Genomic DNA, 15,720 nt, shown 5'->3' with positions numbered 1-15,720 from the left:
GACTATGTGTGTGAGTAACTCTATGGATGAGTGGCATTGTGTAACAGGATGTATAGGTGTATGAGTACATATGATGAGTGAGTACATGTATGAGTGACTGTATAGGACTGTTGGTGAATGAGTGGATGTGTATGTGGATCTTAGAATTACTGAAGAGGTTGTTGTAACTGGTATTGGTATGTCCATTGTTTTGGAAATTTTAGTCTCTATTTTTGAATGTGTGTATCAAAGGTTATATTAGGGTGAGAGGAGGTCTGCCACTCTATCACAAGGATGATGTCATCAGTGATGTCATCAGTGATGTCATTTGAGATGTCATCAGTGATGTCATGAGTGATGTCACTGACCATGTCATGAGTGATGTAATATGTGACGTCATCAGCAGTGCATTGCGGGTGCGCGAGTTATAGTTAGCTGAACTAACTATAACGGGGGAATTTCAATGGTTTTGCACAAGTGAAAAGTCCAGCTAACTATAACACCCCTAAAACCTATGGTTTTTTCAGTGAATTTCTGAGGTTTTTTAAATGCTAATTCCTAACTATAACGTGCCTGAAACCTATGGTTTTTTCTGTGAATTTCAAAGGTTTTTTAAATGCTAATTTCTAACTATGCCTACAGAGATACGACATGTGAAGAAAGAAGAAAAAATGCACAGAAAGAAACAAAAGAAGTGCAGAAAGAAGCAACAGAAGTCCTCAAATACGAAGATAAGTGCAGGAAGAAGGATAACGTGCAGAAAGAACAAAAAGAAGAGCAGAAAGAAGCCTTGTTGCAAAATCATCCAGTACCCTCAACTTTTTCAGACGGATACTGGTGGTAACTGAGTCTGACTAACCAGTCCTAGAGCCAGTGCTATGTTAAAAGACACTTAGAATACAGTGAAAACACCTACATACACTAGGGAACATTATGCGTTGGGGTCCCCCTGTGATTAGCATGACCTCCTCTGTAAGCCCCTAGTATATAATAGGGCATGGGGATTAAATCTACCTCTTAAAACAGGCCACAGTGCGTTTTTGCACACGTTAACTCAGGCCCCGTCCCCTCCCTTCACCACTGTGTAAACACGCCCTGTGTCCGTTTTTAGTTGGGAGATTAAGTTCATTTGTATCCTGAGGGTCCCTAGGGTCCAACTAGCCCACTAGGTACCTCCAGTAAGTGCCACAGAGCTGCGTTGCAGATAGGTGTAAAAAGTGGCACGGCCTGGACCACCTCTCTGCAATGCAGCTCAGTGGCGCTTACTGGAAGCACTTGGTGGGCTAGTTAGCCCCCAGGGGCCCTCAGTATTGAAGGGAAATTATATCCCCAATTTAAAACGTGCCATAGTGCGTGTTTGCACACGTCACCTCAGGCCCCGTCCCCTCCCTTCACCACTGTGTAAACGCGCCCTGTGGCTGTTCTAAGTTGAGAGATTAAGTCCCCTTAAATCCTAAGGGTCCCTAGGGTCAAACTAGACCACTAGGTACCTCCAGTAAGCGCCACAGAGCTGCGTTGCAGAGAGGTGTAAAAAGGGGCTTGGCCTCAGAACACCTGTCTGCAGCGCAGCTCCCTGGTGCATACTGGAGATGCCTGTTGGGGGCGCGTTTGCAGAGTGCTGCACGGAGGGGGCATGTCCTCCGGCATGATGCCAGTCTTTTATTTATTTTAGTTTTTTAAGAAGGGGGGCTGTGTGGTTCCCCTTCTTATTCTAATTTATTGGCCCTGATGACCCCATCCCCCAGGGCCTGTCTCCTAATTATATTTTTTTGACCCCAATCCCCAGGGCCGGCCACTGTTTTTTATTATTTTTAAAAAATATATATTCATAGACACACCTAGGACATGCTGGACAAACCGTACGTACCTATCACCATGACGATTTGCGTGATTTTCATTAAAAGGCGACTATGCATGCAATGAATCCACGTGGAATGTATTTACACCACTAGTGAAGCTCTGACATGTCTGATGCCCTACCGTGCCTAATCCCGGTAGACACCCTTGTCGTTTATTTATACAAACATGGGTAGCTATTGACGGGCACATTTAATACACATGCACACCAAGCCATTCAAAGGGGATTCGACAAAAATTCGACCAAAACTATGCAAGAAACCCCCCTCACGGTTAATAAAACACACATCCACTGCCGGATGTGTAATACTTTTTATTTTACTCTCTGGAAAGGGGACGAACATCACTTGAGAGTCACAGCACGCTCCTGACAGAGCCCAATGCTGTGTTACACCCACCATTGCCTGCCGAGTGCCACACACCTCTGTGTTGTATTCCACTAGCTAGTGCATATGCTATGACACTCTCTAGCCCATGTGCACTGTAACAGCACCCCGTGAATATGTCATGCCACATTTGTCTTCGCACGGGTTATATTGCCCCATCTAACGTGCCTTTCTCGATGCCTATGTTATAACGCACAGTGCTATGCCACACATATTACAATCTGGGATCCATATCTTTGTCACAGTGCATATGCAACGTTACACTCCCCAGCACATAATTTATATTACAACTTTAGAGACTAGTTAGGTTACACAACACTGCCCTGTGCATATTACACTCCAAGGCGCATATCGCATAGCACACGCTAGTGCCTGTGCTATCTCGCACTTTCCAATGAATCTGTCATTGCGCACAATGTATTGCATATTATATTTCACGCCCGGTTCATCTTATATCACACTTTTTGGTGCATAGTTTATACCATACACTAGATCTAGTTTTCATTTTCAATCGTGCTCTCAGGACTATGTTCTATATAACACTGTGTTCACCCACCCTTTTCACAGGCATTACATTTTGCGATAGGGGTGGAGGGTCAGGGGGTGTTTCTGCCAAGTGAGCCCGGAGTCACAGTCACAAACGTCCTCTTCTTCCTGAATAAAAGTGAGATTATGCTGCATACTTGTTCATATTTTAAGTAGTTCGCACAGACACAATGTTTTAAAAACAATAAAGTTCCTAATACCCGCCTTCTCTGAACAGTTAGCTTGCTGCCCCATCCCCCTCCTCCCTATCTGTTGTGTGAATCCATGGACTAGCCTCCTCCCTCCTGCCATGCATGGTCTGATGTGCTGCCACTGCCCTCAATTTAGTATGATGTACCAGTCCACTCCTCCTGCACTCCATTGCCTAATTCTATGCCCCATCATTGACCTCCTGCTTAAACTCTGTGCTTAGCTTGCTGCCCCTATTCTCCTTCCCCCTGCCCTCCGATGTCTTTGTGCATGCCCCTGCTCCATCCTTTTTGCCCACCATGTCCCATGGACCTGCCACTCCTATCTACTCTGAGTGTTCTGTTGAGCTGCCACTCCCCTCCCACCTGCCTAGCATTGTCAGATGACTGTAACCTGTCCCTGCCACCTCCACCCTGCCTGTCCACATGCCATGCCCCTATCCTCTTCCTCCTGTCCTACATGGTCCATTGTACTGCCACAGCCTTCTGCCCTCCCTGGTCTGTTGTGCTGCAACTGCTCCTCCTGCCTGCCCCGTGTGGTCTGTTTGTTGTGAGGCCCCTTCCCCTGAACTTTCTTGTCTGTGCACAGGTCCTGACCCTCCCTTCTATCCTCCATCGTCCTTTGTGCATGCCCCTGAAGCCTCCTTCTTGCCCATCATAGCCATTGTGCTGCCACTAACCCTCCCACTTGCCATGCATGGTTTTCTGTGCTGCCATGGCCCCTCCCACCTTCCCTGTGTGGTCAGTTAGCTGCCCCTGACCCCCTCCCACCTTCCCTCCATGGTCTGTGTGTATGCCATCACAGTCTCACTGTTGCTCTTCATGGTGTGTCTTGCTTCTAGTGCCCATCCTGCCTTACCTCCATGGCTATCTTGCTGCTCCTGCCCCCTTGCCCCCGGCCCTCTGTTTACATGTGCAGACCCCTACTCCCTCCCTCCTGGCTTGTCTGTTCCATTGTAATGCCCCTGATCCGTCCCTCCTGCCCTTTATGGTCTGTTATGCTGCAGCTTTCTCTCCTGTCTGTCCATTATGGTCAGCTAGCTACCATTGCCTCTTTCCCATCTGTTCTCTGTTGTCCATGTGCATGGTCCTGTCCCCTCCCTCTTGCTTTCTATGGATTGTTGTGCTGCACTCCCATCCCGCATGCGCTGTGTGGTGTATTGTGCTGCTGCAAACCCTGATGCCTGCCCTGTAGGGTCAGTTTGGTGCACCTCTCCATGTCCCTTCTGTCCTCTGTTATCCGAGTCCATGTCCCTATCCCATTTCCTTCCATGATCCAATGTACCATACTTGCGAACATTTTGAACTTGGTAAGAGGGAGATTTTGAAAAAAAACTGGGGTATTGATTTTCCCCTTTGAGTTACATTGAAAAAGAGGAGATTGTAGACAGGAGACAGATCAAATAAAGCCCATTTGAGCTTAAAAACATTGGACGTTTCCTGGCTGAATCGGGTCTGTTGGCATGTATGGTTGTACTACCATTGCCTCTTCCTTTTGCCCACAATGGTCTATTGCATTGCCACAGCCTCTCTTACAAGTCCTGTATTGTTGGTTTGTTGCTCCTGCCCCCCTTTCCACTGCCCTCCATAGTCCGTTGTGCTTCCACGGCCCTTCCTGCCTGCTCAGTGTGGTTAAATTGTTGCCTTTGCACCCTCCTACCTGCCTTCAATTTTCAGAGTCCGTGCCCTTGGCCTCTGCCTCTCAACAGTATCCTAATGAACAACTAGATTGCTAACATTCTATATTTATTACAGAAGTGTGGAACGCCTGACATCATCTTGATGTAATCAAAACTGTAATACCTAGAGCATTTCCTTTAGAAATTACATATATGAGAGGGTCTTATTGGCATCAAAATTATGGTTAGTGCTCTAAAAGACTAAAACAAGGACATATTTTCAGAGTTTTCAAATAGCGACAAAGCACTTTTAAATTATTTGTTATCTTTATGTTTTTTTATCCAGTTGACCACTTGATTAAATGTTGCACTTAGGGGAGAGGATGTGTTGTTACTTCCAGAACTGCAGACTTTGCAACTGGGGAACCAGGTTGAAGTTTCTGCTTCAGCTCGACATTCTGTGATTCTGGTCAAATCACTTAGTCTCCCCATGTCTACAACCAAAATGAATTTGTTCTTGTGTGATGTAACCAATGCTCATGTAAAGCACTCCAATACCTGACAAGCCTGCACTATATAACACTGCAAAAACACAAAATAATAAGTGTTTTGCACACTTCTGTCATTGGGCTATATTTGGGCTACATCTGGGTGATTTTGGGCTACATTTGGGCACTTTTGTCTCCGGTGGCCATCTTGGGAGATTTATTTGTTATGAAGTTTCCTAATTTCCTCATGTACTGCAGTCTCCTCAGTAGGAAATGCTTTCAGTTTTTTACTTTGATTCCATCATGAAGGTATTCAGATATGTCACACATTTGCCATAAATTCTGAATGTTAGCACTCTAGTTGCTCATTAGATAACTGTAGTAAAACTACTGTTCACCATGGAAGTCTGCTCCTGGTATTAAAAGTGCATGTTTCAGTCTGCATGTCGGAATATTTTAATGAAATAGAAGAGGATTTGAGAAGTCACTCAAAATGTGCCCTCATTTTCTTTCTTCAGCATTAATCATAATTTCTATGGCAAAATGAACCCCCTCATTGTGTTCCTTTTTAAATTAAATGTTTTAAGTGTTACCAGTTTATTCCAATCAAGATGGCTTCAGGTGTGCCATACTTTTGTCTTAATGAAGACAGTAAGCGCTCTAGTTGTTTTTAAGAACATTCTGGGACATTCTGTCATTGGGCTACACTTGGGCTACATCTGGGTGATATTTGGGCTACATTTGGGCTCTTTTGTCTCTGGTGGCCATCTTGGGAGACTTATTTGTTATGAAGTTTCCTAATTTCCTCATTTACTGCAGTCTCCTCAGTAGGAAATACTTTCAGTTTTTTACTTTGATTCCATCAAGAAGGCATTCAGATGTGTCACACATTTGCCATAAATTCAGAATGTTAGCACTCTTTTTGCTCATTAGATCACTGTAGTAAAGCTATTGCTCACCAGGGAAAACTGCTGCTGGTATTGAAAGTGCATGTTTCAGTCTGCATGTCAGAATTTTTTAATGAAATAGAAGAGGATTTGAGAAGTCACTCAAAATGTGCCCTAATTTTTCTTTCTGCAGCACTAATCATACTTTTTATGGAAAAATGAACCCCCTCATTTTGTTCCTTTTTAAATTAAATGTTTTGAGAGTTACCACTTTAATCCAAGCAAGATGGCTTCAGGTGTGCCATACGTTTATCATAAGTAGGACTGTTAGCGCTCTAGTAGTACTTTGGAACACCCTGGGAAGCTGCAGTAGAACACAAAGGAATCAACTGACAGTCTCTGCCCTTGTTGGATGTACATGTTTTACTGAGAATGTCAGACTTCATTCTCACATGACTGAGAAAGATAATGTGAATTTACAGAAAATAAGCTCTCAGTTTAGCTTATAGATCACCTTCCAAACCTCTGTGGTAAAAGCATGAGAAAATATTTTTCTCTCAATCATGATATCCCAGCAGAAGGCTTTTTCACATGGTGAAATCACCTTAGAACATACCACAATTCCTAAAATGAGTATGGTACCATCAACAAATGATTTATAATGTAACTAAAGTCTTAAAAGCTTCTATTAACTGCAATGCTTTTTAATGAGGTGCTATCATGTATATTGGTCCCAAGATGGCTGCCAACACTTCTTGGATGAAGTGCTGACAGCCAATCAGATCTCAGGATGAGATATGTGGTTAGGCTCCGCCCACATATATATATGCTTTTAAATGCTATTTTCTCAGGAAAACGCGTTTTTCCCATGCATTTTTCCATAGGACCTTTAGACACAGCTACAGCCCGAACGGCTGAACAGAGTTCCTTGAAATTTGGCAGAGAGGTAGTCTACAGGTCAAGGAAGTGCCTTTTGTAGGTTTGGTGTAAATCTGTTCAGTAGATTCTGAGAAAATAGCCTTTAAATCAATATATATATCTGAGCCAGCTTACGGTGCGCTTACCGTGCGCTTACCGTACGCGTACGGTGACGTGCGCGAGCGCGATTCTGATTGGCTGTTCGATCTTAGTAAACATTCGAATCGGTCGAAACCAGGAAGCGGCGGCCGCCATTTTCTCTCTCGCACTCTGAGGGGTGGAGGATTAACAAAGGGAAAAAACATGTAAAGGGGCTGTTTAGACAGCTCCTAATCACATAGCCTTGCTGCTGGTGTCCCCAATGAACCCCCAAGGCCAAAAAATCAATTTTAATTTTTTTCGAAAAATCGGCGAAAAAACGCTAAAAATTTCCAAAATAAAAAAAAAAATCAACCACACTCTTCCCCACCCCGTGGGCAAATGGTGCCCGCAGGGCACTAATTGTGCATGGCATAACAAATACTGTATGAAAAGTAAAAAGATTTCTTTTCGCAACGAAGCACATAATATGTTCTCCATGTGCGCACGGTGCGCGAAGCGCATCGTGCGTACATGGCCCATCGAGCGTAACGTGGGCACGCGGTGCGCGTAGCGCACCGCGTGCCCGTGCGTGCACGGCACTAACTGTGTAAAGTCTTCGCGCGGTGCGCGAAGCTCACGGTGCGCGCACGGAACGAACTGCGTTAAGTGGGTGCGCACACCACGAATGGCGTAAAGTAACTTAGCATTTAAAAAAACGTACAAATTCACTGAAAAAACCATAGGTTTCACACACGTTATAGTTAGGAAATAGCATTTAAAAAACCTTGCAAATTCACTGAAAAAACCATAGGTTTCACACATGTTATAGTTAGCTGGACATTTTACTGATAAAAAACCAATGAAATTCCCCCGTTATAGTTAGTGCAGGCAACTATAACTCACGCGACCGCAATCCTCTGCTGATGACATATGTGTCTTTATGAAAAAAAGATATTAGTAATATATGTATAGCTAAAATTTAATGGAAGAAGACATGGGCAAATAAGTGTCTAAATACAGTATTAGCATCAGCAGAGGATTGCGGTCGCGTGAGTTATAGTTGCCTGCACTAACTATAACGGGGGAATTTCATTGGTTTTTTATCAGTAAAATGTCCAGCTAACTATAACATGTGTGAAACCTATTGTTTTTTCAGTGAATTTGCAGGTTTTTTAAATGCTATTTCCTAACTATAACGTGTGTGAAACCTATGGTTTTTTCAGTGAATATATATATATATATATATATATATATATATCACTGAAAAAACCATAGGTTTCACACACGTTATAGTTAGGAATTAGCATTTAAAAAACCTTGCAAATTCAATGAAAAAACCATAGGTTTCACACATGTTATAGTTAGCTGGAAATTTTACTGATAAAAAACCAATGAAATTCCCCCGTTATAGTTAGTGCAGGCAACTATAACTCACGCGACCGCAATCCTCTGCTGATGCTAATACTGTATTTAGACACTTATTTGCCCATGTCTTCTTCCATACATTTTTAGCTATACATATATTACAAATATTTTTTTTTCATAAAGACACATATGTCATCAGCAGAAGATTGCGGTCGTGTGAGTTATAGTTGCCTGCACTAACTATAACGGGGGAATTTCATTGGTTTTTTATCAGTAAAATTTCCAGCTAACTATAACATGTGTGAAACCTATGGTTTTTTCATTGAATTTGCAAGGTTTTTTAAATGCTAATTCCTAACTATAACGTGTGTGAAACCTATGGTTTTTTCAGTGAATTTGTACGGTTTTTTAAATGCTAAGTTACTTTACGCCATTCGTGGCGTGCGCGCCCACTTAACGCAGTTCGTTCCGTGCACGCACAGTGAGCACGCGGTGCGCTTTACGCACTTTACGCAGTTAGTGCCGTGCACGCACGGTGGACACGCGGTGCGCTACGCGCACCGCGTGCCCACGTTACGCTAGATGGGCCATGTACGCACGATGCGCTTCGCGCACCGTGCGCACATGGAGGACATATTATGCGCTTCCTTGTGATAGGTAATCTGTTGAAATTTTTTTGGGAAATGCTGTGTTCTAATAAGCCATGCACAAATGGTGGACTTCGGCCACCATTTGCACACGGGGTGGAGAGAGTGTGGATTTTTTTTTTTATAATTTTTTACCGTACGCGTACGGTAAGCGTACGGTAAGCATAATCGGCGAAATTTTCGAAAAATTTAAAATTACCGTTTTTTGCCTTGGGGGATCTTTGAAGACTCAACTAACATGGTTATGTGCATGGGCGCTGTCTAAACAGCCCCTTTATATGTTTTTGGCATTTGTTTATCAGCTCCCCCCTCAGAGTGCGAGAGAGAAAATGGCGGCCGCCGCTTCCTGGTTTCGACCGATTCGAATGTTTACCAAGATCTAAGGGCCAATCAGAATCGCGCTCGCGCACGCCACCGTACGCGTACGGTAAGCGTACCGTAAGCGCACCGTAAGCTGGCTCAGATATATATATTGATTTAAAGGCTATTTTCTCAGAATCTACTGAACAGATTTACACCAAACGTACAAAAGGCACTTCCTTGACCTGAGGACTACCTCTCTGCCAAATTTCTAGTAATTCTGTTCAGCCGTTCGGGCTGTAGCCCTGTCTAAAGGTCCTATGGAAAAATGCATGGGAAAAACGCGTTTTGGGACCCCCCTTTTATCTCAGCCCCCGCTTGACGAATCCCCCCGAGACTTTCAGGGTAGGAGCGGAGCATAGCGCCCCACCTATTTTGAAAAATTCGCGAGGATTCGTCGACCGGCGCCAAAGTTATTCAAAATAGAATGTTGAGGTTTTCCTATGGAAACGTGGTCCTAACTATAACTACCTACTGGCGACCGCCAGTAGGTAATATATATATATATATATATATATATGTCCTTGTTATATAGAAGAAGGAATCAGGGATACATTACAGACAAGTGTCCAGCAGTAATGTCCTTTCAGAATAACGAGGTAATGCATTTTGTAAATCACTTAAAAATCTGAAAATTGTAACACCCTAGTTAAATGGAGGCTGGTAGTTTATAGATTCATAAACATGCAAAGTAAACAGTAAGGCTTGTAATAGGTAAGATGTACCCGACAGCAGATGTTGATCAGAAGCAAGTCCAAATATGATATTTTCCAAAGCAAAAAGGAAATACCATAAGGTCATATGTACATGGCTGACATTAGACAATGTTAACCAATCAACAGATCGTTTTTCATATAGCACAATCCAGTTTCACCAACATTGTGAAAGCACATTTTTGTCAAACCTTTTTGAGTTTATACTCCAAAAAATTTGAGAGTATGCTCTTTTCAGTGGTAGAGTAGTATAGAATTCCCTAATTTGATGGTCACAGCGGATAAATCCAGGTTCAAAGTGGTGTGTTTTAATCATAAAACTTGTTTGCTTCTAGAAATGTGGGCATTCCCTTGAAATACAGCCCTTCTGTAATAGTTTGCATGGCACCGAAAGTCCTGATTTCGTGATCCAACCCTCCTCCAAGGTGACCAGCGTTCCATCTCCACTTCCTCAGTGTTGGCCAGTGTAATTTGTTAATTTGCAGAATCTGAAAAGGAGCAATCCCAAGATGTCTGACATGGGGGGACAATGTAATATGGATCTATTTTAATGCAGCACCTACCCTCTGAGATCTTCTGGCATTGGAGGCACTGCTACTGCTGCTGCTTGAAGAACTGGAGCTGGACTGGGAAGAAGCTCTGTGTCCTGAGGCTCTCTTCTTAGGATTCTGGATTATTACAAAGTAGTTTAGGAAAATGCTTATTTAAATGCAGTTTACATAAATGGTAGTTATGGCAATAACTTTAAAAAACAACTTTAAAATATATTTGCAGGCCTGACTGACCCTTAGAGATCTCAGGACCAACTAAACCCTCACAATTGAGCTTGATGGTCATGTATTACTGTGTTTCTATCAAACGTTATTTTACTAATCTTTCTGTCATTCTGCTAAAGATATCTTGGATTGAGGTATGGCAGAACTGGATGTGTTTGAAGGTCATCCTTCCACATAATAGCAGCAGCTAAAGCATGAATACTGCTATTGTATGAACTGAGCTAAGCAAAGTAAGGAACGACAAGTCCCTTCAACATTTAAACATACTTTAATTTCTATCTACAAAGGTATCGCTGAACCCCCAAACTGTATCAAAACACTGTGGCCTGTAAAAGGTACTTAGGGGCCTATTAGCATATCGGGCAAATCGCCGGCCCGGCGGTGGCGATCCACACACCAGATACTCCTGTTTCAACCCCCGCCATTTTAGTATGGCGAGGGGCACCGTGGCGGACAGAAAGACCGTCCACTGCTTTTCTGCCGGTCGGATTCCCGGCCGGGCAGAAAAGGCCCTCAATATAGTGGTGGTGCCTTGCAGGCACTGCCATCCATATTATGATGGGTGCGTGGGGCATGCCTTTAGGAGCCCGCAACAGGCCCCCGAAGGGGTGGGGGGGTGGATGCCTGCACTTCAGGGGTACCCATGTTATCTCCCTTCATTGGCATGCACAGGGTGGCAGGCCAATGCAAGACATGCATATTTTGCATTGCAGCGGGTGCTGCTGAAAGCACCGCCCGCCTCAATGCATAATCTGCAGGATGCGACCGCCAGGGTTGCGGGTACATCCTTATTGCCATAGCGGGACCTCTGCACTTCTGGCGGTCGGTCCCGTTTACCGTTACGGTGGCGGGCAAACAAAGTCCGCCCACCATGTTAATGGGCCTCTTACTATTTTTATGAATGTGTCTTGATTTTGTGACCAGTTCCACTTAGTGCTCAACTTAGAGAAATGGCTTAGTTTCCCATATGAAAACCCCACATTCTGTTTTTTATGAAATATACAATGTGGTGCTAACGTTAGAGAAATCTTATTGCTCCTTACACATAATTCAAGTAAATCAACATAAAATATCACAAATATTAACTTCAAATTATTTTGAATACCACTTACAGAGCTTCTGTATGCTGGGGTGAAACGTAGGTCATAAATGTCAGGGTTCGTCTGCAGGAGAAACAATGAGAAGAGATATGTTTGGTGGTCCTTTCTCTAAACATGCAATTGATGCTGCACAAACAAGTGATTATCACGCCTGACGCATAATATTCAACATCAGCTGCATCATTTACAAGACTGTCAATACCAACATCCTTCCATACATTGGCAACCAAGAACATAACCTCTAACAAACACAAACAACATGCAGGAGAACAGTCTCCAGTCTGCAAATGTGGATCAGCATGAAGAAAAAGAAGGGATGGCACTCCAGGTCAAAAGGTTGGATCAACTCCCCAAATCAAATCGAGCAGGTCAGATCACTGCTTTTGTTCTGGAAGGATCTCAAGAATCATCTCTTCAAGAAGCGCTCCATCACTTCACTACCCCTACTGCCATTTAATTTAAGGTGCCCCCACTTCATCAGTTCCCCATCTCTCATACTTTCTGTTCATTCTACTATTAGCTTTCTAAACCTATTCACTTTGTCCTCATCACCACCTTCCTCATCCCAAAAAGTTGTATTTCGTTTCACCTACATACATTGTAACTTGTCTCCGGTACAGCGCTTCATTGCATTGTAGCTATATTCACACTTAATAAAACACGTAAAAAATGTCAATTTTATTTAAAATTTAAATACCATTAATATTAAGCATTTCCCAAATGTAATTCCCATAAAATGAAATACATTTAATTAATTTTAGAAATTCAACTTTACTGCTAGCTTATTCCCAAATAGTGGACTAGAGGTGATTGAGGAATCAAGCAGAATGAGTGACAGGTTGTATTCATTCATTTCAACTTGACAGCTTCTGTTGAAGCAGTTTTTAGCTCTTCTAAAAGGGGTTTTCTTTATCCTGATTTCATACATACTGTTATATCCACTTTTCCAGAATAAATACCATTTGGCTTGCAAAATATATTATGAGTGAAGAGCTTTCATGAATGTTTTACCATTATAGTTTATTTCAAAGTGTGGATGAGTTAACAATTTTGGAGGGATGGATGAAAAGGAAAGCTGAAATGTGTATTAAATAACAAGTGTTAGCTAGACCTGTTCTGCTGCATATTTTAAATTGGTCAAGTTATGTGATTCTGCACTGTATTTACACACCTGCTGCAATGAATAATAATATTTGATATTGAGCTATTTTACATATACTCTAACATGGGTACCTGTCTACAAAAGAAATTATATGTTGTAAACATGTTCACAAAATACAGTGATTTTTTTGTTGGGTAGTACTGCTAAGGTATATCTGTACAAAATGTGGTTTGTAACTGACATTACTATTGCAGGATTAAATACCCTCCTCAAGCCATTATAGAGCATCAGTAATGTAATGAGCTGGAATCACAGCTGAAGTGCATGCAGACTGTTTGAAAGCAGGATCGAAAGGAGTTAAAATCACGCACATATGTCACCCTAAAGATGAACACACAGATGGATCTAATGAACATGTAGAAGAGCAGTGAACAAGGAATAGCCAGCGCTAATGAGAGTTTGAGGAAGGAGCCATTGATGTACCCGAGCAAAGTATCACTGAGGTCAGGTTCTCTAATATTGCATTTGAAGATTCTTCACTGAGTATACTACATGATGGTTCAGGTAAAAATATAAATGTATGTCTACCATTGCTCATCACTTGAGAGGATGTTGGTCAAGAGGCACCTTCATGCACATGCTATTGAGCTGCCCAACCATTAAGATATATTGGAGAAGAGTGTGTGTGGAACTGAAAGCAACATTCGGAATTCCTCTGGATTGAAAGCACCTTCTATACTTTTGGGAATATGGGAAATTATTTAAGTTACGAGGTACAAAAACAATTGCACCAGAAAAGAGTTATTTAAGTACATAAAGCAATTGTACAAAAATGATATCGTTGCCGCATACCCATGACTGGAGCAGGAGTATGAACTGGTGAATTTTGGCTAACAACGCAGTGTATGACAAAAGAGGCTGACCGAGGAAATTTGCTAAGATTTGTAGGGTTTGTTTTGAACAAAGTGGGCTTGAGAGAGCTAGGGATATATTATCACAATGCACATCTTTAATTCACAAGTGTTGCATGCCTAGGAATCAAAATGAATCAACTGTATGAAGAACGATGATTCAGTGTAGTCTTTGTGCTCTGTTCTAACCTGATAAGTGAACTAGATTTTCTATGGATCTACTACTGTATGACTACATGAGTTGAGAGCAGGTCCGGCCTTTAGCATGGGTGAGCTTGGCCCAACCCAGGGGAGCCAATTTTCCTAGGGGCGCATGAAGCTATGTGCCCTAAGGTTATTTCAACAGCAGCAACTTTCTCGTCTTGCTACAGCCTTGTTCTTGTCTGTTCCTGTTCGTTTCCGTCTGATTTGCTAGTGTCTACTATTTTTAGCCCTTGTTTATCATAAAGCGGGTAATTTTTTTAACACCCCTTTCACCCCTTCCTTGCTCCCCCTTCTTCCTTTGAACCCTGCTGGCACACATAAACAAACCCATCATCTGCGTGAGGCAGCTAAGCTATTGGTGATTTAGATGAACTGGTGGAGGTCGGGGATTTTTGTGTTCAGGGCCAGTCCCTGATCATCCACATATTGACCAGTGAACACAAAGGGGCCCCCTGCTGCCTCATTTAATTCACCTCATGCACTCCCTTGTAATTACACCAAGCCCCTGTTGCCCAACCCAGATTCAGCACCAGGGCCACCATACTCACGTACTAACAACTAATAATAGGTATCAGCTCTTAACTGACCTTAACTGCTTAGATTGAGACATAAGTGGTCCCACTGAACGCAAAAAGAATTCAGTCAAAGAATTAACAAGACATCTCCAGTGGACCAGATCCCCTAGAGCGAAATATCCCATCACAAGGCTATGTTTATCCAGAACACGATCCAAACCCAGGTACAGAAGAGCCAGTTGAGGGCCCTACGTTACAGTTATTCTCAAATCTCAAAGACCAATTAAAATCATTTCCTGGAACGTTGCAGGGCTAAGGTCCAAACTTTCAGATTCCAACTGGGCTAATCTAATAGACAAATGTCATATATGTAAGTTCTAGGAAACATGGTGTACCGAACCAATTTTTACAGTAGGGTACATTAACTTTAGCATTCAAGCCAGACCCTCACCGGCAGGCCGACTGTCCGGATGTCTACTCATTTGGGTTAGGACAAGCCTTGCTTGCAAAGTCATTAGACTAAAAATCGAGTCAGCTGATATACTAGGCATTGACCTCCTATCTCCAAAAGGGGAGGTTGCCATAAGACTAATCAATATATATAATTGTTTCAAGGACAAAAATCAGCAATCTAACACAATAGCTCTTTTGCCCAATTTTTTAGACAACTCAGATAGAGGGAAATTATTTATTGCAGCTGGAGATTTTAACATTACATATGAGCCTGTGGCCTATGTCCAGTACCTCGTGCAATAGGAAGAACTGGCAAGGGGTATTAAAAAACTGCAGGTACCCCTACTTAAGACATGTACAAAGGTGGGGAAGAAAGGTCTAGCTTTTACCCTAACCCAGTGAGTATGTGCCTGCAACAGACGGATGCAATCTGATTTAGAAGCTACCTTTACATTTAAGACGGTGAAAAGCTTGAAGCTGGCTTGATTATATAATGTTTGATCTAGACAAAGTACATGATATGGCCATTATACTTAGACATGACAGTAATCATAATGCAATGGTTCTGGGATTAGTCAGCATTCCTTTTTTACTAAAGAGTTCCGTCAGAATGGTCTCCCCTATA

At 42.5% G+C, this 15,720-nt stretch overlaps 1 protein-coding gene across 1 annotated transcript in view; it reads right to left on the bottom strand.

Annotated features, from left to right (window-relative positions):
• The window catches only part of LOC146834628 (vitellogenin-A2-like), a 77,949-nt gene that overhangs the window by 21,336 nt on the left and 40,893 nt on the right, over positions 1 to 15,720 (bottom strand). The window contains exons 24-25 of the mRNA XM_085602100.1: positions 11,923 to 11,973; positions 10,598 to 10,702 (exon numbers count right to left, since the gene is read on the bottom strand). Coding sequence (XP_085458226.1) covers positions 10,598 to 10,702; positions 11,923 to 11,973 — 156 coding nt within the window. The remainder of the gene's footprint in view (positions 1 to 10,597; positions 10,703 to 11,922; positions 11,974 to 15,720) is intronic.

The sequence above is a fragment of the Triturus cristatus genome, chromosome 4_2 (assembly GCF_964204655.1).
Source record: "Triturus cristatus chromosome 4_2, aTriCri1.1, whole genome shotgun sequence".
Lineage (NCBI taxonomy): Eukaryota > Metazoa > Chordata > Amphibia > Caudata > Salamandridae > Triturus > Triturus cristatus.
Note: the sequence above shows the minus strand (reverse complement) of the source record. Positions and strands in the feature narration are given on the sequence as shown.